This window comes from Grus americana, chromosome Z (assembly GCF_028858705.1).
Source record: "Grus americana isolate bGruAme1 chromosome Z, bGruAme1.mat, whole genome shotgun sequence".
Taxonomy (NCBI): domain Eukaryota; kingdom Metazoa; phylum Chordata; class Aves; order Gruiformes; family Gruidae; genus Grus; species Grus americana.
Genome location: NC_072891.1, coordinates 14,106,720 through 14,120,540, shown reverse-complemented (window position 1 = coordinate 14,120,540; position 13,821 = coordinate 14,106,720). Strand labels below are relative to the sequence as shown.

General features: G+C 45.4%; 1 protein-coding gene across 1 annotated transcript in view; it reads left to right on the top strand.

Annotated features, from left to right (window-relative positions):
• The first annotated feature begins 1,920 nt into the window (after window positions 1–1,920).
• Window positions 1,921–13,821, top strand: part of NADK2 (NAD kinase 2, mitochondrial) — a 36,928-nt gene continuing 25,027 nt past the window's right edge. The window contains 2 exon segments of the mRNA XM_054810829.1: window positions 1,921–2,015; window positions 2,017–2,428. Of these exon segments, the coding sequence (XP_054666804.1) occupies window positions 1,936–2,015; window positions 2,017–2,428 (492 nt within the window). The 5' untranslated portion in view covers window positions 1,921–1,935.

Sequence of the window (13,821 nt, the reverse complement as noted above, 5' to 3'; positions counted from 1 at the left end):
CAAAGTAAGATGCAAACTAAAAGTAACATTCCACAAATTCTATTTTATGTGTTATGGAAAGTTTAAATCTTTTTCCACATAGACAATGGGGTGTCAAATGATCTGTGTACCCTTCAGTTATTCCATCAGAGATTTCCTTTTGGGAACCCCGGATGAATCACTTCATGCTCCGTGCCTCAGCTCTGCTTCCAGAGCATTAAGATATCATATACTGTTTTGAATTTACTTTTAAAAATACATATTTCATATTTTATACTTATAATGCTTGCTGTGGGCATTAATTCAAAAGACCATAATATGATAATTGCATGACCTCAAAGTAAAATACTGTTCCATATTCAAGCTTGCCTTAGTGGTTGAAGCTGACTTGTTTTTGAAACAAAGATCAAAACAGTTCAATACAAATAGGTAATACATGAAGCGCAGAATCCAACAGGAGCAGCTCAATAGTCAAATAAATTATAAAATAGATACCGCTCAGAACAGAGCTGTAAATTTTAAAAACCTCTTACATCCTTTGGTCTCCAGGATCTTGTATTACCTACTACTTTGTACAATCCCAAAGTTAATGGTTATACAGAATGAGGCATTTTCTGGTTAGCAAGGGAATTGGTTATGTTTAATTACTCTCCTGGTAATCTGGTTTGTGATAGTTTCCTTCAAGGCTAAGCTAATCAGTAGATCGATAATCCTCCTACCCGTCAGTAAAGACTGGATGGGGCTTTTGTATTGTTATACAAGAGCAGGGAAGGGCTGCATGGCTTTAGCTACTCTCATTTCCTAAGACTCCCTTTAGTAAAGCACTGTAGAAGGGTGCTGCACGGACAGGTAAAAAAGCTGCTGCTTCAATCCCTCTTCACAGTGAGAGGCCCTGATTTCCCCCAGGGAGAGAACAGGCACAAGGTGAGTAATGAGAACAACGTGTGTAAATGAGGTTTTCAGTGCAGAAGTACTCTCTGTGAAAGTCAATACCTGAGAAGGCAGTTATTAATAATGATGTAAACAACCCACAATATTTCTAGATGGCTTGTTTATAATATTAAAAAGTAACCCAGCATCGATTTTTTTTTTTTAACCTGGACTTGCAAAACGCAGACTCACATGCTCTCACAGTGCTGCGGCACAGGTCTTTCCCCAAGCCTGCTGCTTTCACCACGTAGCCTTTTCCTGCGATTCCTCAGACATGGCAATAAATGTAATAAAGACCAAAACAGTCGTGAGGAAGAGATGGACTTCTCAAACTACACATTTCTCATCAGATCTGCACAAGGTGCAGTATTCAGTCCTTTTAAAACGCAGAACCTGTTGTGTTTTTCTAACTTTCAAAGTCCATTTCCTCAGACAAGTTTAACAAGGAAGCAAGCCAGCTTCCCAGCGAGCTACCTCACCGAGGTCCACCTCAGCATTTCCAGAGTCTGCTTAGTACCAACTCCTGTCTCCACCAGCTGAGACAGAGGACGCAGCCGGGTTTATTTTACACGCTGTTAGCCCCGAAGCAGGCAGAGCGGGAGGTGTCCCTCTGCAGGGGGAGCCGGGGCAGCCCGGCTGAGGGGACACAGCCCCTCAACAACGGCTGCCGGCGCCAGCCGCGCACAACCCGCGTGCCAGCCTACGTGCCTCGCGCCCCGTAGGGAAGAGGTGGTGGCGAGTGGGGCGGGGGGAAGATGCGGTGCTCCAAGCGCATGCGCAATTCGTGCTCCCAAGGCGCGGTAAGGGTAGCCCTCGCCACGCGCTATCTCCGCCTTTCATTCCTAGGACCGGCGCGGTTGGTCGAGAGGGGCGCATGCGCGCGCCGCGCCGGGCCCAGCTCGGGAGAGTTCCCCGCCCCTCCTTCCCCGTCGCCACGGAGGGTGGGCGTCTGGCGGCGCTCTTCCGTATTGGTGGAGGCGGCGTCTGTGCGCGGGGAGGGGCGGGGCGCGGCGCCGCGGCCGTGCCATGTGTGCTGAGCGCTGCCCGGGCGCGGAGGCCGCCTCAGAGCCGGGGCAGCCGCCGCCGGGCAGCGCTGCGCCTTCCCACCCGCAGGCTCCCGCCACGGGGAGGGGAGCGAGCCCGGGAGATGTCCTTGGCGCGGGGCTTCCTCTACGGCTACTTCTGCCTCGCCAGTCGGGCGGCCGCCCGCCGTTCTCCGCTGCTCTGCCAGCGGGCGGCGGGGACTTCCTCCGCCCTGCCCGGGCTGCCGCTGCTCGGCGGCGCCCGCCGGCGCCTCCTCGCCCTTAGCAGGCTGAGCCCCGCCGCACGCTGCGCGGCGGCTGGGCGGGGGGCGGGGGCCGAGCCGTGCGCGTCGCGGCGGGGCTGCGGCGGGCTGGGGGCGGCGGGCGGCGGGTTCCGGCCGTCGCGGGTGGCGGTGGTGGTGAAGACGACGCGGTACGAGTTCGAGCAGCAGCGGTACCGCTACGCCGGGCTCTCCGAGGAGGACCTCAAGCAGCTGGTGAGCGGCGAGAAGGGGCGGCGGTCCCGGGCGCTGCCGCCAGGGTCGGGCTGTGGGGCCGGGCGTGGGGAGGCTAGAGGAGTTACCAAGGCGGTGCCCGGGCTCCGGGGTGGGGGCCGCCGGTCGGGGGTGTCCGGAGTGGGCCTGGGGATTCCCCTCGCCCTTGCGCCAGGGGCGGTGCCGTGGGCCCGCGGCCGGGGCGGATGAGCGGCCGTTGTCGCCGCGCTCGGCCGCTGCCGGACGGCTGTGCCCGTCCCCCCGCCTCCCCAGGCCCCTTAGCCCGACTCCGAGCTGGCGAGCGGCGCCGGCCGCCGCGACAGCCTGGGAAGAGGGGCTGCGAGCAGCGCCGCTTAACTGCCCTTCGTTCATCTATTGCAACTTACCGAGGGATTTGTGAAGTAAGCGTGTTTGAGTTTTATCCTCGGAGTAATTCCCGCAGCCTTCAGCGAGTTGCAGGTGTTTTCTTGCAGTGTGTAATGTACACTATATTTAGAAAAGTGCATCCTGAGGAAAGCACTATGTTGTGAAAATCCCCTCTGAGACTTAGAGAGGACTAATTCTCATTTCCTCCTGCTGCTTTGCTCCATATCCTTGCCTTGCTTCCTCACTTGGTCCTTACGGTATTTTTCTAACAACTCCTCCAGATGAACAGCCAAATCTCTCATCCACATCCATCTGTCTTGCTACGGTTTTTAGAAAAGCCTTTTTCTTTGGTCTTTAAGAAACATTCAGTACAAAACCAGGTGGCTGTTCCATTGATGAAGGTATACTAAGGAAAGCAGGTATCTCTAAGAGTTGATATGTGAACCCAGTGTCAAGTGTCTTCATCTCCACCAAGCTCAGTGACCCCCTTCCTACCCTCCTGTGGGTGGTGGGCTGACCCTGGCTGGAGGCCAGGTGCCCACCAGGGCTGCTCTGTCACTCCCCACTCCTTAACTAGACAGGGAAATATAATGAAAAATTCCTGTGTTGAGATAAGGACAGGGAGAGATGATTCACCAATTACCATCACGGGTAAAACAGATGAAACTTAGAAAAAAATTAATCTGATTTATTATCAAACAAAACAGAGTAGAGCAATGAGAAATGAAACCAAATCTTTAAACACCTCCCCCTACCCCTCCCTTCTTCCCGGGCTCAACTTCACTCCCAGTTTCTACTTGCTCCCCCCCACAGTGGCACAGGGGGATGGGGAATGGGGGTTGTGGTCAGTTCATCACATGTTGTCTCTGCTGCTCCTTCCTCCTCAGGGGGAGGACTCCTCACACTCTTCCCCTGCTCCAGCATGGGTCTCTCCCACGGGGTGCAGACCTTCAGGACCAGACTGCTCCAGCATGGGTCCCCCATGGGGTCACAAGTCCTGCCAGCAAACCTGCTCCAGTGCGAGCTCCTCTCTGCATGGGGCCACAGGTTCTGCCAGGAGCTTGCTCCAGCGTGGGCTTCCCACGGGGTCACAGCCTCCTTTGGGCATCCCCCTGCTCCGGTGTGGGGTCCTCCATGGCCTGCAGGTGGATATCTGCTCCCCCCTCATCCTTCCTCCATAGGCTGCAGGGGGACAGCCTGCCTCACCATGGTCTTCTCCATGGGCTCCTGGGGAATCTCTGCTCTGGTGTCTGGAGCACCTCCTCCCCCTCCTTCTTCACTGACCTGGGTGTCTGCAGAGTTTCTCACATCTTCTCACTCCCCCCTCTGGCTGCAAAAGCTCCCGCTAGTTTTTTTTCCCCTCCTTAACTCTGTTATCTCAGAGGCTGCTACCACTGTCACTGATGGGCTCGGCCTTGGCCAGCGGCGGGTCCGTCTTGGAGCCAGCTGGCATTGGCTCTGTCAGACATAGTGCAAGCTTCTAGCAGCTTCTCACAGAAGCCACCACTGTAGCCCCGCCTGCTACCAAAACCTGGCCACGCAAACCCAATACACCTCCATATAGCCTGTGAGTGTCTCCTTCTAGTGTTTATCTGCCTCCGGTGGGCTACAGGATGGTACCTGCTGGAGTTACTTTGGTTGCCAGCAGTCCATGCAGACAAGGTTGTGAGCTCGTGTTACTATCTTTATTCTGAACAAGACCATTTCTTTAGGTCTCTCTAATCTTTGGTCTCTTACAGCTGGAAATATTTTAGACCCCTTTGTTTGCAGGGTTTGGATTAAACTTGCAAATGTGCTTAACTTGCAGGGACAAAAGCTATGATTGCATAGCCTTGCTTTGTGTAGCACTAGGATAAAAAGTACAGTATCTAAAGCAAGGTAGTTCTTACATTTTTCTGTGTACTTCAGTTGGTGATCCACCTCCTCTGGAACTCCTGTCTAAATGTTTTTAGATCTTTTTTAAAGCTCTCTAGTCAAATTTCATATGGCATTAATTCTAATCTGGAAACATCAGCCTGTGTTCCTGTTACTGATGTCCCCATACTTCCTTTTCATGTGGTGGCTATGGAAAAGCAATGTCTCTCACAGCTCATCTGTAAGACTGCTTTTCTGTCTTCATTTAGGCTTCTCTTGAGGAAACATTTCTTGCTGTTAAGTATAGAGAATCAGGCTGTCCTTGGTGTGCAGCTAAAACCAAGGAAAATAAAATGACATGTTTGGTCACCTTTCCCTAACTGCTTGTGTTCAGGCAGGACTGGGACAGTGAATCATTAGTGAGCAGCATTGTTAGTGTTGCACATCGTTAAAGGTGCTCTCGACTGAATGTAGCGATAGCTGCAATTGCTTTTCTCACAAGAATGCGTGTTTTGCGTGATTGGTAACCTGTATCAGTCTAAGATGCATTTTAAAATAAGTAACTGTGAATGCATAGTGTCTGATTGTAGTAGTTGCAGAAACACCTTAGAGTTTGTCCTTTTAGAGAAACAGATACAAGATAACTCTCCATGTTTGGGAGAATTCTAGAATTTTTGTTCTAGGACTGGTGCTTTTTTAAATCTAGCTTTGCCCTGAAAATACCCCCATGTGAGGAATTGCAGCAGTAAAACTCATAGCGTCGCCAGGTAGACAAAGCCTAACTTGCCTAACTATGTGTGTAGCAATATTCAGTTAGGCTCTTCCCATATGGGTGGGAATACAAAGATTTGCGCAAGAACACACTGAAACGCTCTTCCAGGAGTATATTTTTGAAATAGGAAATGAGAGCGGAGGAATTTTTACTGCCTGTTTTCTCAATATTTTTGGGGTTTTTTTAGCTGACCTGTAAAAATTTCTGTATTTACCTTCTGCTGTGACTCTGGTCTCAGGTTTCTTCCTCAAATTTTCTGAGCTAATGGCAGCCTCAGTAAATATGTTACGTGAAGGTTCAGGAGACTTTTATCCTGCCTGTTGTGGACAGAGATCACCTCTTAGGAGAGTGATTGCTGCAAAGTGTCCTTCCCCCTCTGTGCTGTGTCCTTTGCAGGCAGCTTAGGAACATGATGTGTTTGGTTCCTGAGGTTATCTACCCTCTGTGCTCTTGCTTCTCCTGGGGAGACTTCAGAAGCTGGTCCCAGGGCTGCTGGTCTCCAAGAAACAAGGCCAGACGCTGCCCTTGGATGTGCAACGAGTCCCTGCTGCTGCTACCCAGGGTGAGGCTCGGTTTATCCTGAAGGTTGTGGGTTGCAGCCGTTGTGTATCTGGTGTGGGAGCTCAGTCACACCAAACAGCCACACGGAGGGCAGGGTGAGAGCCAAGGCTCCTGTGAAAGCCTGCGATAGCAGCAAGAGTGAAAGCAAAAGTGCATGGGAAAGGTTTGGCTCACCTGATGCTGTAAGCTGTAGGCTAACCCAGACGAGGTGGTGGTGGGGATTGTGTTTCATTGCAGGTGCTCAAGCTCAGGTGACCCTAGAGCTGGCTTGTGGTGCGCCAGCATCGTGGTGTGAGGGAACACAGTGCTGTTGACATCTGAAGATCCATGCCAGATGACCAGACACTGCCTATCTGAAATACAGACATTCAATTTCAAGGCAATGTTGGAGGCTTAGATTTGAGAAGCCGTACCTGTGCTTGTTTGCCTACCTGTTGTGGGCAGAAGAGATGTTTGCAAGTTCCTAAAAGACAACTAATGTCTCTACTTGGAAGCTTCAGATTTTAATATGGCACAAATAATGATCATTGTGGGCTTAAGCAATTGTGCCCAATCACCGAGACAGGAGAGCAGACCTGAACTTAGCTGTTGCAGTCTGTGTGTTTGTGAATTAAGACAGAAAATTCAGTAAGTGACAATGCAGAAGTGACACTGTGTGTGTGCCTTCGGGCACACATCCTAATTAGATGGGATTTGTTCTATATTTAAGGAAGCTGAAGATGAACCATTGGCATACACCAACAGATACTAAAATATGATAGAGATCATAGCATGTATCATATAGATGATATACTATATAAAACACAGTATACTCTTAAGAAGCAGAATATCTCAGTGTCGAAGCTGGCTGGCTGACACTTCTAACAGGCAACAGAGGCCCTGAGCAGCTGTGGCCTAAATACTTCTGTGGCCTTTCTTTTGGATATGCCAAGTGAGTTGTACTACACAAACTCTATGAAATGTTGCAAAGTCAAAGCTGCAAGGTCACGATGCCTGAATTCTTTCTCTGTGCAAACAGAGATGGGAGAGGTAAAGAAGCTTTCCAGTCAGCAGAAGAGCAGAACAGATGGGGGAGGGATGCAGAGCAAGGGCAAACACTTGAACGACAGTTTAGTAGATCTGTGAAAGATTAAATCTTTCATTGCATCTCTAACTATACATGTTATACATGCTTGCTCCAGGTGGTTGGTTTTTTGTATCTTGTGGCAGATACTCTTACACACTTACAAATGAGTCTTTTAAATCTGTTTATAACTGCACCTAAACACACCTAACTATCATCATTAGTATTCTAATTCTGAGCTATTCTGAAAAGCATGATTAAGCACTCTGAATGCTGTTGTACAGGGGAGGTTTTCAGAGGCTCTGGTTCAGAGGGGATATTAGAGACCTATAAAAATGAGACTTCTATTACCAGGAAAGAAAAAAATGTCCCAAAATGACCCAGCACTTTTTTAAAGTGTAGCATCAGTAAATTCTGTGCATCAAATCACACAAAGAATAATTTTGTTTGCCTTCATGAGATTTAAAGAGACTATTGGATTTCTAACACTTGCAGTTACCAGCTCAGTTAAATAAAAATACTAGTCATTTTCCTAACTCCCTACAAACAGTTTGCTTACCAGAAATGGGAGAAATTTGAATTTCTTCTGACATGGTTATTGGGACTGGCATCTAAATATGGCTGGTTACAAAAAATCCAGTTGACTAATACTGAATGCTGCTATATGTCCTGATGGTTTATTTCATTCTCAGCAAACCCATGCAGAGCAAGCTTTGCTGTTGTCCCTTTGTTAACTAGGAGAACTTAATATCCCAGTTGTAGATAAAGCTAATTTCCTGAGTCCTGTTTTTTGTTTGATAGTGCAGTTGAGATGCAGCTGCTGATTTCTCACTGCTGGAAGGTATTTGGGGAAGATCAACAATTTAGCTGTCCAAACACACTTCATCTGCAGTTTTAATTATCTTTGAAAATGTTCTGTCAGATGAAAAGTTGCATTTGTTTTGGTCTTAATTGGAGGAAAATGATTCAATGTGGGCCGCAGCTAATAATCTATTGTGGTTGGTTCGTATGTCTTTATTTGGAGTGTGGAGGGAGAGCCAGGAGTTGGAGGTTTGGAACAAGTTTTGGCTTTTTTGGACCACTGCAACAACTTGGCAGGGGTGGTCATCTCAGAAACGTTAAGTTCATTTAGCTTTCTTGAAAACTGGTACCTGGGTAGAGAAAAGATATCCTGTTAGCAGGATATGGACTCCTCTAAAAGAGGCACAGTATGAATACATCTTCAGCACAGGGCACCAGCGACATACTGAGCAGGACTGGCAAGGAAGAAAGGAGTGTCTCCCAGCAGGTGGGAGAGCTGCTGTTGGAGCTTATACATTCTTGTGCACTGAAACCAAACCCACAGAACTGTGGCAGGTGTATGTGTAGAACAAAACTACCCCCTTACCCCCCCAATTCCTAATTTAGATGCCTCAGCACCAGCTATTACTAATCTGCATATTAAAGTTTTCATGTTCCTTAAAAAATTCTCTCCTGGTTGGGAGAAATATACAGTTTTACTTGTAACTTGATAGGTGATTTTTTTTTTTAAATTACAGAAAAAATTACCTTTTACATTAAATGGTGAAAGATACATTTTTAGTATCACTTCTCAGTTACCCTTCCTAAGTACTAATGTTTCAGGTTTGTGAATGTCACACCACCACTCCAAGGTAGGCTTTTGGAAACTAGCCAGGTATTTCATTCTTAGATCTGTTTTAGAGAAGTGCACCTCTATCCAGATGCCTATGATCCACTAGAAGTCTATTCAGAGAATGTTACTCAAATATTTTTAAAACACTAGGATTCTTACAGATGCAAGGAAGGTAGCAGAAGGAAAAAGTAATGTACAAACTTCAAAGTTAAACTGAATTTTAATTTTAAAATGAAACCAGATAATCTATTTTCTTCAAAAATTGTGGTTTAATTTTTTTTATTAAAAACCCCCAACTAGCTATTCTAAAAAGCAGTAAATATTAGGGTATTTACCTGTGTTCTCATGTGGATCCAGTGTTACATTTGAAGGTAGTATCTTTAAATAGAAACTTATTTAATGAATGAAGTGGTACTGTGAAGCTTTTCTGTTGAATTCAGACTACCCATCTCTGCTTATGTTGTAGTGCAAATTATTTCAGTAGATGTTCTGCTAGGGAGCACATAGTGTTTAAAAACTGGTAGAACTGTCCTCAGTTCTACGACATCCTGAAAAGAGGGGGGGGGAAATATAATCTCAAGCTACTGAATTTGAAGCATACAGTATTCAAGACACAGGTTATAGTACACTAAGATCATATAAAGCTGAAGACACTTTTTTCAGAAATAATTTTTGAGCTAGTCCATTGGAAACTGAGATGGGTATAAATGTTTTTCAAGTTATACAACTAGTGTGCATTTATCTTTACCTTTGAAGTTTGATATACTTGTGTCAATGTTAAGTAACTTAAGTTACTGCTTTATTAAAAAGTTCCTTCTAGGTTGTCATTTTGTCACAAGATGAGTCTTGAAAATGATGAAGCAAATAAATAGGATGTAGCAATTCCTTTTTCCATAGCATTTGTTTTTTTTCCAGCACACTATTCAAGTATACTCAGTCATATATAGGAATTAGATGGAAAAGTAGGGCATTTCAGTGTACCTAAATTAAACTTCATGGACTATCTCACCAAGCATCTGATACTCTGTACAGCTGAAAAAGGCTGCTTTTTGGAAGTGACTTTAATACTGTTTCTAAGTACTTAGCTAGTTTTGATTTATGACATCATGTTGATGTGCTGCTGAATTAAAGAGAACTGAATGATTGAATTGCCTGGATTGCACTGGGTTTCCAGAAACCTCTTAGTGCAGAAAGTTGTTACTGCTCTGTTTACAGTTAACAGAACAATTTGCTCTGCATTAGCCTTTGAATTACAAATCACTATGTGTATTCTTCAGTTGTGGTTAAAATGACAATAATACTTTAATGTGGTAGATGAAGAGTTATAAACCAGTTATGGCATTTTTACTTTTGTTCATGTACAGATTAAACTCTTGCCCCAAAGCAGCATTTCCGTAAACCTTCAGGAACATAGTGTTGCCAGTTTCGCTTACGAGGTGAAGAAATGATTGAAGTCAGCTGCTACAGAAGTAGTGGCATACACAATGCTACAATATGCAAAGCACTTCATAATCATTACTCTATAGCAGATGTAAAGGCCCTATTTGAAAGGCTGCTGTGACTATGTAATGAAAGTGAGGGGTCTGAGTTGCTGAGGAAAACAGTGAGGAAAGTATAAGGAAAAAAAAATCCCAGCTAAAGCAGCCCACTGGCCTTCTACAGCATGAGGGGTGATGTAGCAAACTGGCACAAACCTAGCAAAATGGCCAGGAACAATCTTAGGAACATTTCTGAGCAATTGACCACTGGTACATCAATCAGCAGTAAACAGGCAAGACTGATCAGGTAGGACCAGCCTACTACCTTTCTTTTATGGTAGGTACTGACCTACTGCATCAGTTAACCTACCACATTTTTTATAAGCAAGCAGTTAACGGCCTGTGTAATACCTAATAACCCAGACAGGGAAGGGAAGAGGAAGTAGACTTAAACACCTGCAGCTTGCAACTCAGCAGTAATTTGTAATTGAAGACTGGATTCACGTTTAAAGCTTTATAGAGAACTTAAACCTGAGTGTAGGTTATGCTGATTCTAGGTAGGACTTTGTTTTGGGAAACTGCGTGGTTTCTCTGCTACTTTAGCTAAGGCAAATGTTTATTATTAAAGCCATTCTGTAAACAATGCATTGAGTTTGTGGATTGCATTTTTTTAACCATTAACTTTTCTGAAACCAATACATTTTAAGTTCATCCAGGACCTGCAGCTGGTCAGTGAAGCTGGTTCTCAAGCTCACTTCAGAGAGGATTTCAGAGCACTTCTGCTAGTCTGAATGAGTTCGTCTGCAGGTCCTGGAAAGAGCTGGGTGTCCCAAAATGGGTTAATTCACTAGTACCACAAGCATGATTCTGCTGAAACCCGCCCTGTTGTTAGCCAAAGATTGAGCCAGAGACTGATCAAACAAAGTATCAATTCAATGAGCCTGGAATTTATTGATAAAGACTTAAATTTGACAAGTTCTTTTCCAAATGTGGTGACCCTACCATCTCACTTTTTTATATAGCAGAACTGTGTAATATCAGGCTTAATACATTTAGTGTTTCTAGTGCAAAAGTAAGTAGGACAACATGCTTGCCATTTTAAGAAGTCTGAGAAGTTTAAGTCGGCTAACTTCTGTGAGAGTGGAGTCACAGAATCATAGAATAGTTGGGGTTGGAAGGGACCTCAAACATCACCTTATTCCAACCCCTCTGCCATGGGCAGGGACACCCTCCGCTAGACCACATTGCCCAAAGCACCATCCAACCTGGCCTTGAACACTTCCAGGGAGGGGGCAGCCACAGCTCCTCTGGGCAACCTGTTCCAGTGCCTCACCACCCTCACAGTAAAGAATTTCTTCCTAACATCTATTCTAAATCTCTCCTCCTTCACCTTAAGGCCATTGTCCTGTCACTACATGCCTTTGTAAACAGTCCCTCTCCAGATTTCCTGTAGACTCCTTTTGGGTACTGGAAGGCTGCAATAAGGTCTTCCTAGAGCCTTCTTTTCTTCAGGCTGTACAACCCCAACTCTCTCACCCTGTCCTCATAGGAGAGGTGCTCCAGACCTCTGATCATCTTCATGCCCACTCCAACAGCTCCATGTCTTTCCTGTGCTGAGAGAGCATCCAGAGCTGGACACAGTACTCCAGGTGGGGTCTCATGACAGCAGAGTACAGGGGCAGGATCACCTCCCTCGACCTGCTGGTCACACTTCTTGTGATGCAGCACAGGACATGGTTGGCCTTCTGGGCTGCAAGCACACATTGCCAGCTCGTGCTGAGCTTTTCAACAACCAACACCTCCAAGTCCTTGTCCATGGGGCTGCTCTCAATCCCTTCATCCCCCAGCCCATATTGATAACAGAGGTTGCCTTAACCCATGTGCAGGACCTTGCACTAGACCTTGTTGAACTTCATGCGGTTCGCACAGGCCCACCTCTCAAGCCTGTCAAGGTCCCTCTGGATGGCATCCCTTCCCTCTAGAGTTATCAACCACACCACTCAGCAAGTTTGTGGATGACACCAAGCTGTCATTAGTATGACTACAGCAACTGAAGCTCATAAATGATACTCGTCTTGATAATTCTTCTCTAGTGAGAAGAAATTGATGGTGGGCATGCTGTCCTATGCTTACTCTGAAAGTTGGTGTCATATTCAAACCTGGGCATCTGTTGTATGCAACAACCAAGTTCAACTTCCCCATCAGTTCCAGCTGATGCTGGAAAACCCACTGAAGGTTCAGGGTTGTGGTTCAAGGTTGCTGTGGCTGTCCTTCTAGCAGACCCTGTTCTGTGGAGCAGTTAATTTTTGTTTGTGTTCTGCACTTTATTATCTAAGATTCAGAAGCTGAATCGTGCTTTAATCCCACTTATTTGTATGCAGATTATTTTTACATTACAAAATAGAAAAGCTTAATATGTTATTGGAGCTCTTAAGAAATCAGAAAGTTCAGTGTCTGCCTGACCTGTGAGGAAAACTGGATTTTTTTTTTTTTAGCATGACAGATGAAGATTTAACTTAATTGATAGTTAACATTAGAACATAGGAAAATTTCTTGCATGCAACTATAGGTTGCCAGTCTTTGGTACTTCAGCAAATTTTGAGTCAGTGTTCCCTATTTGTCAGGGAGGCTATGAGGAGTGTATTATTTGAAGCATGTGCTGTATTCAAAGCTGTTTCTAGTTCAAAACTTAACGCCTTTGGAAAAAAATTTTTTTTCCACATTCCTGCCAAAATAAATGCTTGTTTCTTTTAAAACCAAGAGCAAGACTAAGAGCACTAACTAAGAGACGATTTCTGAAAATACAGAACTTTTAATAGTGCTGTACTCCACTTAGAAATGGTTAGATGATTATACCTACAGTGGTCATAGTATTTTCCTCTTCAGGTTAAAATTCAAACTTCTCTGTTTAGCTGTTGCTCTCTAAATCCATTTGTTTGGTGGTTCTTTCTGTAGAAATTAGGTAGATTGGAAAGCGGTGATCTGTTCTTGTTTTCCTGCTGTGGTGCCTGTGTCGGCAAGTTCATTGTGGAAATGTGAGGGACTAATCATTTCTAGATCTATGCCTTTTTTTTTTCTTTCCCCCTTCTAGTCAGACATTTAGTTTAACTCTTGAATGAGCAACAGTCATAAAACAGCTGATTGGTACACTGAGGCATTTACTCCATCCTGGTGCAGTGGCAGTTTAAGGCAAAATGAAGGTTAGTGCTGTGAGTTAAGGATAAGCCTAGTAATGAAAATATAATATATATTCTTATATGGTCAAAATGCATCCGAAAAGTTCCTGTTAATCTTAGTGTACTAAGATGAGATGTAGAAGGTGCTTAATTCACAATTTCACTCTGGACAACATTCACATTACTGTTTTGAGCTTAGGTTAGCAGCGTCAGTAAGACTTCTTTTCCCCATTCTCTAAATCATAGAATCATAGAATGGTTTGGGTTGGAAGGGACCTCAGAGATCATCTAGTTCCAACCCCCCTGCTGCGGGCAGGGACACCCTCCACTAGACCATATTGCCCAAAGCCCCATCCAACCTGGTCTTAAACACTTCCAGGGATGGGGCATCCACAACCTCTCTGGGCAACCTGTTCCAGTGCCTCACCACTCTAACAGTAAAGAATTTCTTTCTAATATCTAATCTAAATCTACCCTCTTTTAGTTTAAACCC